The following is an 18,029-nucleotide window of genomic DNA, read 5'->3' on the forward strand; positions in this document are numbered from 1 at the left end:
TTTAGTGTTATCATCACGCTTGTTTCTACCTACATTTAGCTTATTCGACTGGAGAAGACGGAGAATGAATTGACGATACTCGCGTTTGCAACTACGGACTTATTTGATTGAAGATCCTGAGGACTTCAGAGGAATACGAGCCAATTAATCTCCATTAACCATTTCTGTTGAATAGAGTTCTTCAAGCTGTTCTTTTATCGCTAATTTGACTAGCCCAATTGTGCTTCATGGGGAAATAGGCTATTTAACTTCACAGGTTTTATTCAAGTCAGAAATATTGTTTAATATGACCGAATCTATCTGAATACACTGTACATCGACGAACGTCATTTTAAGGGGTTAGAGCGAGTAAAAAACATTTCAGAAACTTGCTGGAAGCCCGTCAAGAAGATGTTGCATGGATTGTTGTAACGGCATTCTAGTGTCCACATCGTGTCATTAGGTAACGTTACATCTATGCACCTCCTCATAAAGATCAGCTGACCATCTAAGGGCGTGAAGTTCTTCCAACCTTCTAAATACATTAGTTTAGTGTCACCATCACGCTTGTTTCTACCTACATTTAGCTTATTCGACTGGAGAAGACGGAGAATGAATGGACGATACTCGCGTTTGCAACTACGGACTTATTTGATTGAAGATCCTGAGGACTTTTAATCTCCATTAACCATTTCTGTTGAATAGAGTTCTTCAAGCTGTTCTTTTATCGCTAATTTGACTAGCCCAATTGTGCTTCATGGGGAAATAGGCTATTTAACTTCACAGGTTTTATTCAAGTCAGAAATATTGTTTAATATGACCGAATCTATCTGAATACACTGTACATCGACGAACGTCATTTTAAGGGGTTAGAGCGAGTAAAAAACATTTCAGAAACTTGCTGGAAGCCCGTCAAGAAGATGTTGCATGGATTGTTGTAACGGCATTCTAGTGTCCACATCGTGTCATTAGGTAACGTTACATCTATGCACCTCCTCATAAAGATCAGCTGACCATCTAAGGGCGTGAAGTTCTTCCAACCTTCTAAATATCTGCTTCTACTTCATTCAAAGAGCATTTGAACTTAAAGAACCATGGATATTAAAACCGAGTCTGAAGATAATCTGGACTGTGATCGGCCCGCGCCCATTGAAGTTTTTGCCAGCAGGTCTACGCTCCATGGCATCTCACACATGTTCAGTTATGAACGCCAGTGCATCAAACGATGCATCTGGATCATGTTTTTCATGGGTTCGTTTTCGTTCTTGGTGCTTGTTTGCGTGGACCGCATCAAGTTTTACTTTCAGTACCCCCATGTCACCAAGCTGGACGAGGTCACGGCACCAATGATGGCGTTTCCTGCCATTACCTTCTGCAACCTGAACTCTTTCCGCTTCAGCCGCGTGACGCGCAACGACCTGTACCACGCGGGCGAGCTGCTCGCGCTGTTAAACGGCAGGTGAGTTGTGTGCAAACCTGTAAAACACATTTTAAAATGATAAGGACAGTGACAACTTAAAAAAAAAAACAGGACAAACGTGTTACAAGACTAGAACTACATTTTGCTCAGAGTTGTTTGTATTGTGGCTCTATTTTCTAATTGTTCGTTTATGTTCCTGATGCCAAATTGGATCCGTGTTGTTGTTGATGGCGGGACAGTACTTAACGACTACATTATATACTTCTTCTTATTTTTTTCTTTCTTCTTTTTTTTAGAAAAATATTGAGGAATTCAAAAAGAGCACTAAGCAACATGAATTGGTTGCAATGAAAGGTGACTTTCAACATAAATTTACTGACCAATTTTAATGGTTTTCGCCATTTTGTTTGTTTTATGTGACGCTAAAACTGTCAGGCACACTAGAACTGCTTACTTTAATTACTAAATAATTACAATTTTAAAATTCAATTCAAGGAACATGTAAACATTTTTACTAATCGTAATCTTTTACTTTCGTTAATTCTGACATGCTATTGCACCATGAACATATCTGTATTAATTGTTGACAGCAGTTCCTTTTTGAATTTTTCTGTATTTTATTTAATTTTTTATAAAGACCAAGACACTGTATGCTCAAAGTCTTGATTACAATTGTTTGGAGATGTTAAAGTTTACAGTTTTAATAATATATACATAATATATATTCTGAATTATTATACATACTTTACCATTAGAACTTAAAGAACCATGGATATTAAAACCGAGTCTGAAGATAATCTGGACTGTGATCGGCCCGCGCCCATTGAAGTTTTTGCCAGCAGGTCTACGCTCCATGGCATCTCACACATGTTCAGTTATGAACGCCAGTGCATCAAACGATGCATCTGGATCATGTTTTTCATGGGTTCGTTTTCGTTCTTGGTGCTTGTTTGCGTGGACCGCATCAAGTTTTACTTTCAGTACCCCCATGTCACCAAGCTGGACGAGGTCACGGCACCAATGATGGCGTTTCCTGCCATTACCTTCTGCAACCTGAACTCTTTCCGCTTCAGCCGCGTGACGCGCAACGACCTGTACCACGCGGGCGAGCTGCTCGCGCTGTTAAACGGCAGGTGAGTTGTGTGCAAACCTGTAAAACACATTTTAAAATGATAAGGACAGTGACAACTTAAAAAAAAAAACAGGACAAACGTGTTACAAGACTAGAACTACATTTTGCTCAGAGTTGTTTGTATTGTGGCTCTATTTTCTAATTGTTCGTTTATGTTCCTGATGCCAAATTGGATCCGTGTTGTTGTTGATGGCGGGACAGTACTTAACGACTACATTATATACTTCTTCTTATTTTTTTCTTTCTTCTTTTTTTTAGAAAAATATTGAGGAATTCAAAAAGAGCACTAAGCAACATGAATTGGTTGCAATGAAAGGTGACTTTCAACATAAATTTACTGACCAATTTTAATGGTTTTCGCCATTTTGTTTGTTTTATGTGACGCTAAAACTGTCAGGCACACTAGAACTGCTTACTTTAATTACTAAATAATTACAATTTTAAAATTCAATTCAAGGAACATGTAAACATTTTTACTAATCGTAATCTTTTACTTTCGTTAATTCTGACATGCTATTGCACCATGAACATATCTGTATTAATTGTTGACAGCAGTTCCTTTTTGAATTTTTCTGTATTTTATTTAATTTTTTATAAAGACCAAGACACTGTATGCTCAAAGTCTTGATTACAATTGTTTGGAGATGTTAAAGTTTACAGTTTTAATAATATATACATAATATATATTCTGAATTATTATACATACTTTACCATTACACAAAGTTTAGGGAAGCATATATTTTATATTTGTGAGTTAGCGTTGTGGTTCTATTAATTTTCATAAAGATTGTTTCAAAACTGTCTTGAGAAAGAAATGATTTAACCTTTTATTTACTCTTGTTTACATTTGTGCCGTTCCATATTTCAGCTGTTTTTTCAGCAGTTAATTGATGGCATTGTGAAAGATTCATTTGTTTAAAGCTTATATTTTGAGTATTACACAATTTAATGTTACACAGATGGTTTTGAAAAGCGGTCTCCTAGCAAACACATGAAAACAGAAAATATCTTTGGTTGTTGACAGAGGGAAATTACATCCGTTTTATCTCAAGGTTTATGTCCGTATGATTCTCTAAAGTCTGACTGTTGTTTGTCAGAATTTGACTGTCTTCAGACACTCTTTGTAATTCAATCCGAATCTGTATTTTAGCTTTGATGGGAGGTGAAAACATAAGCTGTAAACATTCTGCCTCGTTGAAAATGAGAGGAGAGTTAGAGCGTTGACTTGCCTGTCTGTAAATGAAAAATGATTTCATCCCCTCAGGTGTTGAAAGCCCCGGTGAGGGCTGAAGTGAATCATCATTGATTCGATGTAACTGATAACACCATGTGTTGTGCTTGTGGCAAAAGCGCAGCCATTAGAGAAGCAGAAGTTCTGCTCTGAGTTTGGATTCTTCTCTCAGAACTGTGATTGTCACTCTGCAGTCGGAGCCGCTCCAGAACTCATTGAACACATCAGTGTCTCTATTGGCAGTACAATCTGTCTCATCGCTTTTCAATAACAACACATTTGGCAGGAATTAATAATTGATGCCGGGCTTAAATTTTTGTTGAAAAGTCACGCTCGACAAATATTCGCTTTGCTGGATTACTTTTTGGACGTATATTGCATTTGAAGGCTTTCTGGTGTGCATCGTCTTAACAGCTCATATGTCAGTTCCAGATTGAAGCTATATGCCTGTACTTTGACATTTTGGTTTGGTTTGTTATTATAAGCATTTAGGGGTCTTAAATGAGGCATGTTTAGGGTTACTGTAAACATAAGGCTTTGGGTGAGGTATCTAGCAAGAGGAATGTTGCTTTTGATTTATGCTTGTGCTTATGAGTGTAGATTTTAGTGTCTTGTGGAGAAACATTGAGATCTTTTTCTTAGAAGAAATATCTGAAAGGAAGAGGACTTCAATGTCTTCACTTACTCCCCATTTAAACTAACTGTTGTGTAGGAGAAAATTTTTTAGATGTTATTTTTCTATCCTGAAATAATTCCAATGTTCGTTGAGTAACTTATAAGGCATAGAAGAACTTTTAGATCGAAGTGCATCTGTCTGTCATTGACATAATTTCCTCTATAAAGGCATCGCTAGGGAAACGTGACTACCGATAGCACATAGCAACCAACTGGAACCCAATCGCCATGGGAACTGGGAGAGCATCTTGGCAAAGTTTTCACTACGAACTCCTCACTTGCAAACACAGCCAACTATGTTACTTAATGACCAAACAAATAACCAATTTGCATAATATCTTTAATGAATAGTACAGGGTAATTAATGCAATCCAAATCATTCTAGGTCAAATACAATATTTAGTTTACTTTTGGTGGATTTTCAAAATGTACATGATTTTTTGGGCTAATATTACCCACAATCCTCTTAAAAACCTAGGGTCCTAAAAAAGTGTTTTGCATTGATGCTATAGAACAGGGCTGGGCAACTTCGATCCTGGAGAGTTTAGCTCCAACCCTAATGGAGGAAGTCATTAGGGGAAGTCATTAACCCATTAGGGGAAGTCGTGGCCTAATGGTTAGAGAGTCGGACTCGTAACCTAAAGGTTGTGGGTTCGAGTCTTGTACCGGCAGGGATTGTCGGTGGGGGGAGTGAATGTACAGCGCTCTCTCCCACCTTCAATAGCAAGGCACCGAACCCCCAACTGCTCCCCGGGCGCCGCAGCATAAATGGCTGCCCACTGCTCCGGGTGTGTGTTCACGGTGTGTGTGTGTTCACTGCTGTGTGTGTGCACTTTGGATGGGATAAATGCAGAGCACTAATTCCGAGTATGGGTCACCATACCGTCACACCTGAATCAATGTCAATATGATCTATTGATCTTGTATTCCATAGGCAGGTGTGTTTGATTAGGGTTGGAGCTAAACAGTGACCCTCTAGGACTGAAGCCCTGCCATAGAAGTACCCTTTTGGGTTCCCCAAAGGACCTTTTCCAGTTCTCAAAAGAACCTATTTATTTAAGTGAAGACGATTAAAAAAAATTTAAAGAAGCTTTTTTTGTGGAATGGAAAGATTCCATGGATGTCATAGGTTCTTCATGAAAACACTGATGCCAGTAAATAACCTTGATATTTGAGGGTATATTTACATGGTCACACTTTATTTTAAAGTCTAGTTCTCGCTATTAACAAACCTTTAACTACGACATGCCTTAATAAACTCCTAATTTGTTAAAAGTCTAGTTCTCGCTATTAACAAGCCTTTAACTACGACATGCCTTAATAAACTCCTAATTTGTTGCGTATTAATGGTTAGTAAGGTAGTTAAGTTTAGGTATTTGGTAGGATAAGGGATGTAGAATATGGTCATGCAGAACATGTGCTTTATAAGTACTAATAAACAGCCAGTATGTTAATAATAGGCATGTTAAAAAGCAATTAGTGAGAATAGTGAGAATTGGTCCCTATAGTGTTACTGTTTACATGACAATGATGTACTAAATACGAAATGACAACATTGTCAAATGGTCCCTGTTCACATGGTTCCGCGAAAACAGCTACTAAAAATGCTGTAATATTAATGGCAGAACAGTAGTTGGCAATGTCACTTTGTAAAGAAACACTACACACCTGCACACATACCTACAGAGTGAACACGTAACACACATCCACGTGATGTTACCATTTCCACAAATTAGCAGTTTTTGTAGTTCACGTGGAGACCGTAACTTCCAGATTTTGACAAGTTTGTGTTTCCAGGCCTCCAAAACGCTGTTGTCTTATAAATAAATGGTCAAAACACATTAAAAGTTTGCCATTTATAGCTGAAAACAGTGTCATGTAAACGAGTGCAAGTTGCAGTACATTGGTGAGGAATGTGAAGTATATGATCGTAAGGATGTAATGCCATTGCAGTACTTGTGCTTCTCTTGTAAAACATGCATTTTCGTTCATAGTGTAGTTAAGTGTGCAAACTGGGATGCAACCAGCTTAGGAATTTGCAGTATTCATGTTATTGTTTGAAGATCGTACACTACTAAGATATGGCCTTGAGTAAGATGCAGTAACAGCTCAGGCCGATAGTTATCGTGGAGTGACAGGCAGAACTTTCCTGCTTTATTCTCTCTGGGATTCATTAGCAGATGTCATCACGGCTCTGTTGAGTCTATTAGAGAAGCTTCACTGACGATCACTTCACATTCACAAGCAATGCAGAAGTGATGCTCTTACATTTAATATGCCCTCAGTCCACCGCGCTTTAGTCTGTCACATCAGAGCAGCATTATATGTTAATGATCTCATATACAGTTTACATAGAAATTGTGTGAGTGTGTGCAACGAAAAATGAAGTACTTTAGTTTCAGATCTAATTCTTGACTCATTATTTGATTAGACTGACAAAAGTCTGTCAGTTATATGAAAAGACTGACAACACTAAATGTTAAATGAAACACTAGAGTAGATAATTTTCTGAAGAAAATGTGCTTGCTCTGATAATGTTGTTGATAAGGTTTCTGAGTGGTTTTAGCATGTTGCTAGGGTATTTTTCTTGGTTGCTAGGTGGTTGCTTATTGTCCTACATCAAAAAAATCGTAATCCTAATAAGCCCTCAAGATATGGTTGTTTTTCCCCCTCTTATCCATTTGGTGAAATAATTTTTGAACAACCACAGCTGTAAGTGCGAGTACTAGTAGCAATGATGCTGTATTTATTAAGTGGTGCAGTGTAGTGTGAGGTCATGTGATTACTGTGATTATCTTCTAATTGCAGAAATTCTGAAACATTGTCATTATATACTGCATACTACTTTTTTAAAACAGGAGGAATTGTACAATCTCTTTACTGTGCAGTGCAGTATTGCAGATGACGTGACCTGAAAGAGTCAGCGAGTAACATTTCTGATCATCTCCTTCTCATCAGTTCTCTTCTCATCTCATGTTAAGATCTTTTAAAGAGCCTCGCTCATCTTCAAAGATCGTTGGATCTGTGTGAAATGAGATCAGTTGAGCTGCGTTTCTTTCAGATTTTGTCTCTATCTCAGACGTGTCTTTTGTGTTGAGTTTAAACACCTGGAGCGTTCGGTTGATTTATTTATTTGTTTGCTGACAAACAGTCAACTAACACCTAAGTTCATTTCTGCCTGTTTCATTGCTTAATCAGTTCTATTCTTTCCACTGGGCCAAGTGGAATATTTAACAGGTGAATGATGGCGGCCTTGAAGGAGCGGCTCTGAATATTAAAAAGTTCAGAGAATAAAAGGCAAAGAGAAAATATGAAATTACTAGAGCGTGGAGCGTCAGAAAGTGGACAGATTGCATGTTCAAGCTTCAGAGACGGTCTGTGGTCTCTAAGACCTCAAACGGTTCCTATGTACGTACGTGAGTGCAAATACTTTTAGCTACGCTAGCTCAGATGCGTGTGATGTTTTGTTTTGAAATATATTAGAATGCAATTTGTAATTCAACTCAAGTGTGTTGTCAGCGCCGCCACGAGGGACGCAACATTAGCATAAATTTCTTTATTCTGACTGTCTTCAACAGTCAGTTTTCTCTTTCAACTCAATTATTGTCATGAAAGAGCAACAATTTCTTCTACTGAGAATTTGAAAATCTGAAAATCTTATTGGGAAAGTAATCCTACGAATAATACATATCAACTATTGATTTGGCAGCATCTAATGTACTATATATAATATAATTTTTTTATTTGGTTAAAAAAACACCAGAGAAAAGAGATGTGAAGTATTTGAAAGTGTTTCAAATCATCGACATCCGCTTCTCAGTTGTTCTTCGGTGCAGGTCTAAAAACTGATGGACAACAGCAGGACGCCGCTCGATTCCCTCCATCAGTCCGAGCTGTTACAGAATGACTTTGCAGCTGTGAATCAGTGCGGCCAAAGGTCTGCGTGACGTGAACACATTCACCTGAACACATTCCCACAAACGCATCTATGCACATAATTCGACTTCACCAGGGAAAAAAAGCAATTCCCCGTACTGCGCTGGCGGGATATTTTTGGCCTATCGATCCAGTGTTTTGCCTGAGGCTCAGTAAGAGAGAACCGCTGCACAACATATTAGAATGTCACTAGAACAATCTCAATTTTCCAGCACAAGAATCGAGAGCGCGACCCCCCCCGCCCGTCAGCATGTTCTCGATTACACACAGCTGGGGGCTTTCCAGAACATAGCCTGAAATGTTCTTGTCGACATGTGGCCTCATTGTTTTTAACATACTAAACCAGTTTTTATTTTTCTGGCTGTTGATGGATTGAGCTGCGAATGTTTTAAAGATTGTATTCTACTCTATAAAGCTTACTGTGTTGAATTTGATATGCACAGTTCGAAAAGCTTGTTCACACCAAGGATAAAACCTATAATGATAACGATAAAGATGTAGTTTTAATAATCGCTCTAAAGTATAGCAGAGTCACACCACAGCTATAATGTTAACAGCACAGATGAACGATATCATTAGAATCACTTTCAGAATGTTTTTTTCCAGCTGTTCAAAAATGAAAATATTGACAGCCAATCAGAATTTTTCCTGCTTTAAAGAGCTTGAGCATTTAAAGGGGCAGGCGACATAACGGCAACGTGCACTTATAATAAACAAAACATTATCGACGCTATAGACACTAATATAATATAGTTATTGTTCTTGGTGTCTTGGTGATCAAAAGTTTGCTGTTATACACAATTTATTTGCCATCTTATACATTTAACATAAAATCAAGGCCATGTAGGTAGGACAAATAATATTAACCAGTAATATCAACAGCCACTTTTCATGATCCAATCAAATTCCAGATCCAAAATCAGGTCCTGCCCTCCATTATATCACATTCAATATTTAACTCGCACTAAATAACTCAAAAGTGCATTGCATTAAGTTAAATGTGTTGTGGATATTGATATCACTTCATCAGTGTTTATTCTGCCGTTTTATTGCAGTTTTATTTAGCAAATTTTAATTGTCATTTTTGCGAAATAAGGCAGGATGATGATGCAAAGTGCGATTGCAGTTATTTCCAATTTGATTGTCACACTTAAGATGGAATGTCAAGTTGTTTAGGTCATTGTGTTGTGGGATGTTCTTTAGTATACTTCATTTTTTACATTTTAGACATTGTTTTAAGGCATTTTTTGCAACATCATCGCAAATATGGATGCTGCGCACTTACTACATTGTGCAGAAATATTATGGTAGTGTGCTATTCTGAAATTTTTTTCTCTTAGAATGTAAATAGTCAGCATTTTTTAATATTATTGTAAATATGCAAATACCTCTGTTCTGATTGGTTGCAGACTCCTGGCATTTCAGATGTCCATCTGGTTTGTTTGCAAACAACTGACACAATTCTCCGCAATGTAACTTCCTGTTGCCATGCGGTGAAAAACCAGTCACGTTGCTGCTACGGTAAGAGACAAGGCGTAGCGACCGGGAGCCGAGGGAGCTTCAAAGGGATTGGAGGACTGACAAGCGGAAGCAATTAACTTGTGTCTCATAAGCCATGTGAAAAACAAGGATTTATCCCCATGTAATTAGCACTGTTTGTGAAACCACGCCGGTTCTGTGTTGATATACAGGCCCGCTGTGCTCACCGTCTCGCTGTCATTTCGCGCCTTTGCGTCTGGGAAATGCTCCCGTGATTCTTTGTGCCACTTCACAGCTTGGAAATGGTAACAGTATTGTTGCAAGAGTTTAACAGAGCAGGTGGAAGAGCAGAACAGGATGGACTTGTGAATAAAAGGCTTGTTTGTTGACAGAATGTATGGTTTCAGAGGGTAAGAACTAAGAAGAAGAAAATAAAAAAAATTAATCTGTCATTATTTACACACACAAGTTGTTTTTCCAAACTGTGTGAGAAGATTCCCACAATCTTCAAAATATCTACTTTCATGTTTGTGAGTAAATGATAACAGAATTTTGGGGTGAACTATCCCTTTAAGTCACATAAAATCTAACCCGGTTGTGTTTTGGAGGCAGGCTAGTCTTCAGTATGATGGTGTGCTGGTTTCCCAGCAGACTTTTACTGAGCTAAGCCACCGAGTGTACCTTCTAACCAGGGTAAAACCAGACATAGTTGGTCCACCAGCTAGAGCAGTACCAAAATTGCATTTAAACGGATAATTCCTCCCAAAGTGAAGCTTTTGGTCATCATTTACTCATGTTAATCTAGACATGTTTGACTGACTTTCTACTGTGAAGCACAAAAGAAGATATTTTGATGAATGTCAGTAGCTGCTTTGCCATTACAGATTTGCGCAAACTTTTGCAATATATTATAAATGTCGATAAAAAAAGCTATTGTGAAATGACGGCGGTTCCATTAACCAGGGTTTTTTTTTTTTTTTTGGGTGAACTATCCCTTTAAATTGCATGAAAACTAGTCTTCAGTATGATGGTGTGCTGGCTTCCAAACAGAATTTTATCTAGCTAAACCACTAACTTGAGCTTCTAACCTGGTTAAACCAGATGTAGTTGGTCCACCAGCTAGACCAGCATCAAAACAGTATTTAAATGGATGGTTTACCTCAAAATTAAGCTTAGGTCATCATTTAGCATCCTCGTGTAGTTTGTAACCTGTTTGTGACTGATTTTCTAATACTAAACAAAATAAGATATTTTGAAGAATATCAGTGAAAGTCAATAGGGTCCAACAGCAACACTGGACCACATTGACTTTTCCTGTTTGGGGGGGAAAAATCATAAGCATAAATCAGCCAGGAACGCCATGGAAATTCAGGTTTCAAAATGGCTTTTATGTAAATGCAGATCCTAATTATGTACATTTGTTTGCTCAGATTGCACTTTAATATACAGTATTTAAATGCGCTTCATGTGTTTACCGCTTTAATGCACAGCCAAACTGCATAATGGGAGAAATCCCTTCTCTGCTTTATTTAAAACAAGTTGTTTGCTTCCAGAATAACAACATTGTGAGGGACCCCACTCTGCTTACTTTAAATCCCTTGGAAGACTTTTGAGACTTCCCAAACGGTTCATTCTCAGAGTTAATGCGCAATAGCGGTGCATTTGTTGTGGCGTGACGTTTAATCAAGCTGCGTCACCTCTCCTGTAATCTGAGAAGTCTGTTTAAGGAAAACCAACATTTTTTCTGCGCTGAGAGAGCGATGAGGAAGATGCTCTGTCGTTTGTTATACCATCTTTGGAAAATTAAAGTGCTTATGGCCCATAATCCAATTGCGCCTTCCCCAACTCCACTTACCGAGCTTCACGCTGATTACTTTAGGGAGTTCTGGCAGGGCAATATTAAAACTTTGCACACACATACACACAGAGCAACCACCGAGGGAGTAGATACAGAAACATCCTAACTCAGTTGGTGGAGTTCCTGGCGGCATCTGCTTCCTGTTGGCATCATTAAAACGTGAGTCTGAATGAAGTTAGAGACTCCTAAGAGCAGGAGAAGGTGCAGGGGCCTTGAAGAACCATGTGACAAAGGCAAGACACTGCAGACAAAACCATTTTTTCAGAAGTCAATTTTGAGATTTTCTTCTACTATACATATTTTAAAAGCATTTTCTCAAAAACTTGAGCAGCACTTACATACACCAAACTTTACGGTTTTATTCAGAGGGATTTGAAACCACATAATGCTGAGTAAATGATGACCATTTTAAATTTTTGGGTGTACTATATACTTTTAAAGTAGTTGATGTTGGCAGCTGTGTATTTTAGATGTTCCTCTGTGAAAATCTACCTGATCTCATGACGAAAACGCACCTGTGGGAACTTTTTTGCAAGACGCGTAATACATACAAATAAGTGCATATCACTGTAGTTTCCAACAGAAATTAAGACTAGAGGTGGTAAAACAGCAAGCACTTGTAATTGTTTTTGTACACAGTTATGATTACAGCTCCATATGTTTTGCTTTTTGGACGTAACAAGCTTGCTCGGTAGCTTAGCCGGTTCGGAATTGGACTTAGGATGTGAAATCCTTGGGTACGAATCCCGTGAAAAACATGACTCACGATGGAAGAGCTGAGAGATCGCAAACCAAGATCATAAAACAAGCTAAAACGGTATTCTTGCAATTTGCGTTTTTACGTCACATTAGCTTTTGTTTATACTATCGCGTAGGTTTAGGTGAAGTGCAGATGGAACGTTATTTTAAAACATCATGGATCATTAGCGTTGTAGGGCCACTCAATGGACATGTCAAGTCAGAACTGCGGTGACATACAAAACCAACGTCACATAAAACGTACCATATGTACGTTCATCTGTTCCGGGGGGAAAACCGAGCACTCTTTTAGCGCCACTCAGTGGACATTTCACATTGAATATGTCACGAAACGTACATGGCGCTACGTATTTCGCATCTTCCGAGCAAATTCCCACAGGTACGTTTTCGTCATGAAATCAGGTTGGTGAAAACTGCCAGATTTGGTGAACAACTGCTGATGAAGGATAATTCACTCCAAAATGAACATTCTGGCATAATTTATTCAACCCATGTTGATGTAAACCTCTATGACTTCCTTGCTTCTAATGTTCGATCTGGTCTGTTTGCGTAAAATAAAAAGTTCACAATGATATATTGTGTCTGAAATTGTTGTTGCTTAACATTATTTGGAAAACTTGTTTGACCTCCTTTCTTCTGTAAAATACAAAATGAGGTATTTTGAAAAAAAAAAACCCCAAAAAACATTGAAATTACATTGAAAGTCAATGGGGTCCAAAAAACATTGGAACCATCGACTTAAACTGTATGGGCCAAAAAACAGTAGCATAAATTTGGATTTGTATGGACAAAAGTGATTTTATTTTTCCACCAATATTTATTTCTCCCCAAGCTTCATAAATATCACAAAAAGCACTATAAAAGTTTCATAAAATATCGTAAAAGTATGATATCTTTGAACAGACTGAAATTATTGCTAAACAATATTTGCTCCATCTCTCAAATGTTCACTTTTGCACATTCAAAAGTGACATTTCAATGTGTTGCATCAGTGACATAAAATTGAGCAATTCTCATGTGCTTTGTGTTAGAGCATGTTTGAATGTGCTGAATCATTACTTTTCAGAGGTTAGCGACATATATTTGGGTCCATTGCTAATTGTACGGCTTGAAATATAGTGCAAAAGTCATATGGACTACAGTAACGATTTTTTTATTTTGCTTTTTATGTAGGTTCCCGCTTTGAATTTAGGCTAAACATCTTTTGTCCAAATCTCGCTTTAAAATTTGCAAAGTTTAGGTATACGAATATCAATAATCCTCCAGTGTCCCATAATGTTCGAATAACAGTACAGTGAAGCATGAACCCTTTCATTAGTTGACTGGAAAATAAAGAAATAAACTCTGTGGATCACTTTAAGACCATCCATCCTCCCAATGTTGACGCAAATAGTCTTGCTTTGAACTCACTTTGTCACCCGCTTTGTAAATAATTATATTCTCAGTCTAACAGAGAGAAATAGCGCTCCACTCACGCTCACAGGTAGGCCTTGCTCGTACAAGAGCTAAGCAAACTGCTCCCAGCAGGCATTTAATAAGAGAGTTGTAACAGGCCGCCGGTCGAAATTCAATATTCTCTAAAGGTGAATAAATCACGGATCGCAGATCCGTGCCAGATCTCTATGTGGGCTTACTTAGAGTTGGAAAATACCCACCCGTCGAAGGTGAGATGGTGAAGCCGGTGGTCTTAAATTGAGTTAACCTTGCACTGTGGTCAGCCTCACAGAGCTGTCGTTCTTCTGTGTAGCCATTATTAGCAAAGCGAGATATAAAAGATGAGGCTAGCAGGTTCTCCGGTGAGCAGTGGTCACTCCCACGCTCGCCGGATGGGCAAAGAAAGGATATTGCCACAAATAATAGTGATATGAACCTTAACCGAAGCAGACCACCTGTTATCACATAAATCCTCCTGGTTTTGTGAGGTGCTAACAGTGTTTCTGGGAGTACTTGTGAAGAAATCCTCACAGGATCATGTCCGAGGAACAGTTGGAGCTTTTTCAATTTGGTTCTGGCCGTTTGCCACTTTTTCTGAGATCAGTGAGAGGACGAGAAACTATTGTGAGCTGGTCACGGTTGTCACGGTTTTGGCTTTTACATCAAGACAAAATCTAAATTAACTATTTACTTGGTCTTATTGTGAGTGTTTTATCTGTTATTTTAAAGAAGAAAAAAAAGGTTTTTGTAATCGTTCATTACAATTAAATAGAAATAGCCAGACTTAAGTCAAAATAGCATGATGGAAATAGTCATAACTGACTATTTACTTGGTTTATACAGTGCATGTTTCTGGTCTTGTTATGTTTATTCTCATATTTTAAAGAAAAAACATTATTTTAAAAATGACCATTTACTTGGTTAAATTAATATGTTTCTGGTCTTATGGTAAATGCTTTATCTACTTTTTTTCTTCATCTTTCTTACCTTTTTTTAAAAACAAATTTTTTAGAAAAAAATCTAATATCTACTTTAATAATACGTATTTCAAGTCTTATTGTGAACGTTTCATCTCTTATTTAAAGAAAAAACTATTTTAAACATTAAAGAAAAAAGTCAAAACTGTATTATTAATAGTCACAAACAAAATTGACCAATTACCTAATATTTGGTCTAGAAAGTAACAAACAGAAAGAAATAAACACATTATTTTAAATGTTGATTTGAAGAAAAAAATGAAAGCTGTCAAAGTTAAACTGAAATATCAAGATATAAGTCAAAATAGTGTTACTAATGTAGGCAAAATTGACTATTTACTATTTACAATATATGTTCAAGGTCCTATTGTGGAATGTTTCATCTGTTATTTTAAAGAAAAAAAGGTGTTTAAATGTTACTTAAAAAAATTACGTTTGTCTTCGTAATCTGTTATCAAAATTAAACAGCAATATCAAGATGCAAAGTAGTATTAGTATAATTATAGTCAACATCACAATTGACTATTTACTTGTTTAATATATGTTTCTGGTCTTATAACAATAAGTATTTAATCCGTTATTTTAAAGAAAAAAAAAGAAGTTTATCTTTGTAATGTCTTCATCAAAATTAAATGACTTTCCTTTTCAGGACTCCTTTTTCGATTTATGAATAAAATCAAGCCTAGCCCCTTTTTGTTTTGTTAAACTGTAGATGCAGTAGTTGTGAAGTGAAATGGCATGTGAATAAAGTTTCACGTTGATTTGAAAAATGGCTGTCAGATTTGAATTAAAATGATTCAGTCTGAAGGAGAAGATTAACAAACCACTTATGAAATTCCAGCTAATGAGATCTACTTCAAGCTGGATGAATTCCACAGCTAATTGACATTATTTTTCTGACTTGTGACGATTAACAGTGAGGGGCCTCAAACAGGAAGTTCTCCTGTCGTGTGACGCCCCTCCCCTACAATAAACACAACTTATAGCGTCATGCGTGTACATGTGAAACTGTAATGCTATGATGAGAAGAAAAGACAAGGTAAACATCTGAATGTGTTTTCTAATGTGAAGTTAGTTTTTATAGAGATAAATGTAAGAAATCAAGGCAATAATAGAGCTATGTTGGATCAGATGACAATATTAGTGTTGTACTTCAAGATGTTCCAGTCTGCAGTGTGTTTAATTCAGGCTGCCAGCAGCTCTGCATGAGAATATTTGTTGTAGAGATTAGCCAGTTTAATCGACACTGAAGATGAGATATGTCAACTACCTCAGATTATCATACTCCACATCAGTTTAGCACTGCGGAAATGTCACATTTTAAACCAATCATACAATTTTGCTCTTTTATAGATTCTCGGGTATATATAATATAAATATTAGTGCAGTCAAACGATTAATCGCGATTAATCACATCGAAAATAAGTTTATGTTTACATAATGTGTGTATACTGTGTATATTTATTATGTATATATAAATACAAACACATGCATGTATATATTTAAGAAAAATGTTAAGTTTAGATATTTATATATAATATAAAATATAAGAATATGAATATATAAATGTATAAACGTAAATATTTTCAAAATATATACTGTATGTGTGTGTATTTATATATATATATATATATATATATATACATAATAAATGAAGAGTTTGGTTCCAAAACGCTATAAATACATTCTTTACCAAGAAAGTGGCAAGATGAAAACCCCTATTTTCTGTTTCAAACATTCACATAGCATCTTTAGGTTATAATAACATTAAAAATTCAAATCCAGATTTTGATTTTCAAAGATTTATAATAAAAACTGATTAGTTTTTCCCCCAAAATGCAATAAATCCATTGAATTAATATAAAAGTTATTTTTCATATGGAAACTGTTGAAAATACACAACAAAGTAAGTTGATCCACATATGACAGCCTCTGAACTGGGTCAATACTAATCTTATTAATAGCTTACGCTTCTTCCCCACGGCAGAAACCACCACAGGTTCATCAATGCCGTCAAAATTATTCTTTTTTTTTTAGGGCTGCACGATAAATGCATCTTGTCAGTAAAGCCGGTTCTGTGATTAGTAGTAAATCTCCATCACGTGCTTTTAGATGGAGCAGCATTTAATACACAGAGCCGTAGATCACTGCAATATCGCCTTCATAATCGAAGGCGATTCATCTGCGATTATGAACGTGATATTGCGTACCTTGTCAGTTACCATTTACAATGCGTGGAATGGTGCGCTGTGATTGAAAACGCTATAAATACATTCTTTACCAAGAAAGTGGCAAGATGAAAACCCCTATTTTCTGTTTCAAACATTCACATAGCATCTTTAGGTTATAATAACATTAAAAATTCAAATCCAGATTTTGATTTTCAAAGATTTATAATAAAAACTGATTAGTTTTTCCCCCAAAATGCAATAAATCCATTGAATTAATATAAAAGTTATTTTTCATATGGAAACTGTTGAAAATACACAACAAAGTAAGTTGATCCACATATGACAGCCTCTGAACTGGGTCAATACTAATCTTATTAATAGCTTACGCTTCTTCCCCACGGCAGAAACCACCACAGGTTCATCAATGCCGTCAAAATTATTCTTTTTTTTTTAGGGCTGCACGATAAATGCATCTTGTCAGTAAAGCCGGTTCTGTGATTAGTAGTAAATCTCCATCACGTGCTTTTAGATGGAGCAGCATTTAATACACAGAGCCGTAGATCACTGCAATATCGCCTTCATAATCGAAGGCGATTCATCTGCGATTATGAACGTGATATTGCGTACCTTGTCAGTTACCATTTACAATGCGTGGAATGGTGCGCTGTGATTGGTTGAGCGGATGTATCACATTCTGCAGAGAAGGGAGACTGGCGTTTGTCGCGGTTTTGCGTAAAATTAAAAATGTACTTTTCAATACTGATCAAATACAATACTGATTTTGGCGGGAACTCAATTTTTTTAAAACTGGAGTTTATCGCGTTTTGGAACCAAACTCTTCAATTATACACAGTGCACATACATACATAATGTAAACAAAAACTTTTAATTTGGATGCGATTAATCGTTTGACAGCACACACACACATATATATATATATATATACATGGTGTATATATATATATATACATATATACA

At 36.8% G+C, this 18,029-nt stretch overlaps 2 protein-coding genes across 3 annotated transcripts; both read left to right on the forward strand.

The window, feature by feature from the left end:
* The first annotated feature begins 694 nt into the window (after window positions 1–694).
* LOC107570147 (acid-sensing ion channel 1-like) lies at window positions 695–1,442 on the forward strand. Its single transcript, XM_016256346.1, has one exon. The coding sequence runs from the start codon at window positions 1,074–1,076 to the stop codon at window positions 1,440–1,442; it is 369 nt and encodes a 122-aa protein (XP_016111832.1). The 5' UTR covers window positions 695–1,073.
* Window positions 1,443–2,167: 725 nt separating this feature from the next.
* LOC107570141 (acid-sensing ion channel 1-like) lies at window positions 2,168–9,867 on the forward strand. 2 transcript variants are annotated; one of them, XM_016256340.1, is made up of 2 exons: window positions 2,168–2,532; window positions 9,783–9,867. In XM_016256340.1, exons 1-2 carry the CDS (start codon window positions 2,168–2,170, stop codon window positions 9,847–9,849), a joined length of 432 nt encoding a protein of 143 aa, XP_016111826.1. In that variant the 3' UTR covers window positions 9,850–9,867. The 2 variants fall into 2 exon arrangements, with proteins under 2 accessions (XP_016111826.1, XP_016111827.1); XM_016256341.1 differs by lacking the exon at window positions 9,783–9,867 and adding an exon at window positions 8,274–8,311.
* The last annotated feature ends 8,162 nt before the right edge of the window (window positions 9,868–18,029 follow it).

Source organism: Sinocyclocheilus grahami, unplaced genomic scaffold (assembly GCF_001515645.1).
Source record: "Sinocyclocheilus grahami isolate Dianchi unplaced genomic scaffold, SAMN03320097.WGS_v1.1 scaffold1421.1, whole genome shotgun sequence".
NCBI lineage: Eukaryota > Metazoa > Chordata > Actinopteri > Cypriniformes > Cyprinidae > Sinocyclocheilus > Sinocyclocheilus grahami.

Coding starts and splice junctions, on each gene's coding strand:
- LOC107570141 (XM_016256340.1), top strand. CDS start 2,168: ATGGATATTAAAACCGAGTCTGAAGATAATCTGGACTGTGATCGGCCC. Junction 2,533..9,782: donor CTCGCGCTGTTAAACGGCAG/GTGAGTTGTGTG, acceptor GATTGGTTGCAG/ACTCCTGGCATTTCAGATGT.
- LOC107570147 (XM_016256346.1), top strand. CDS start 1,074: ATGGATATTAAAACCGAGTCTGAAGATAATCTGGACTGTGATCGGCCC.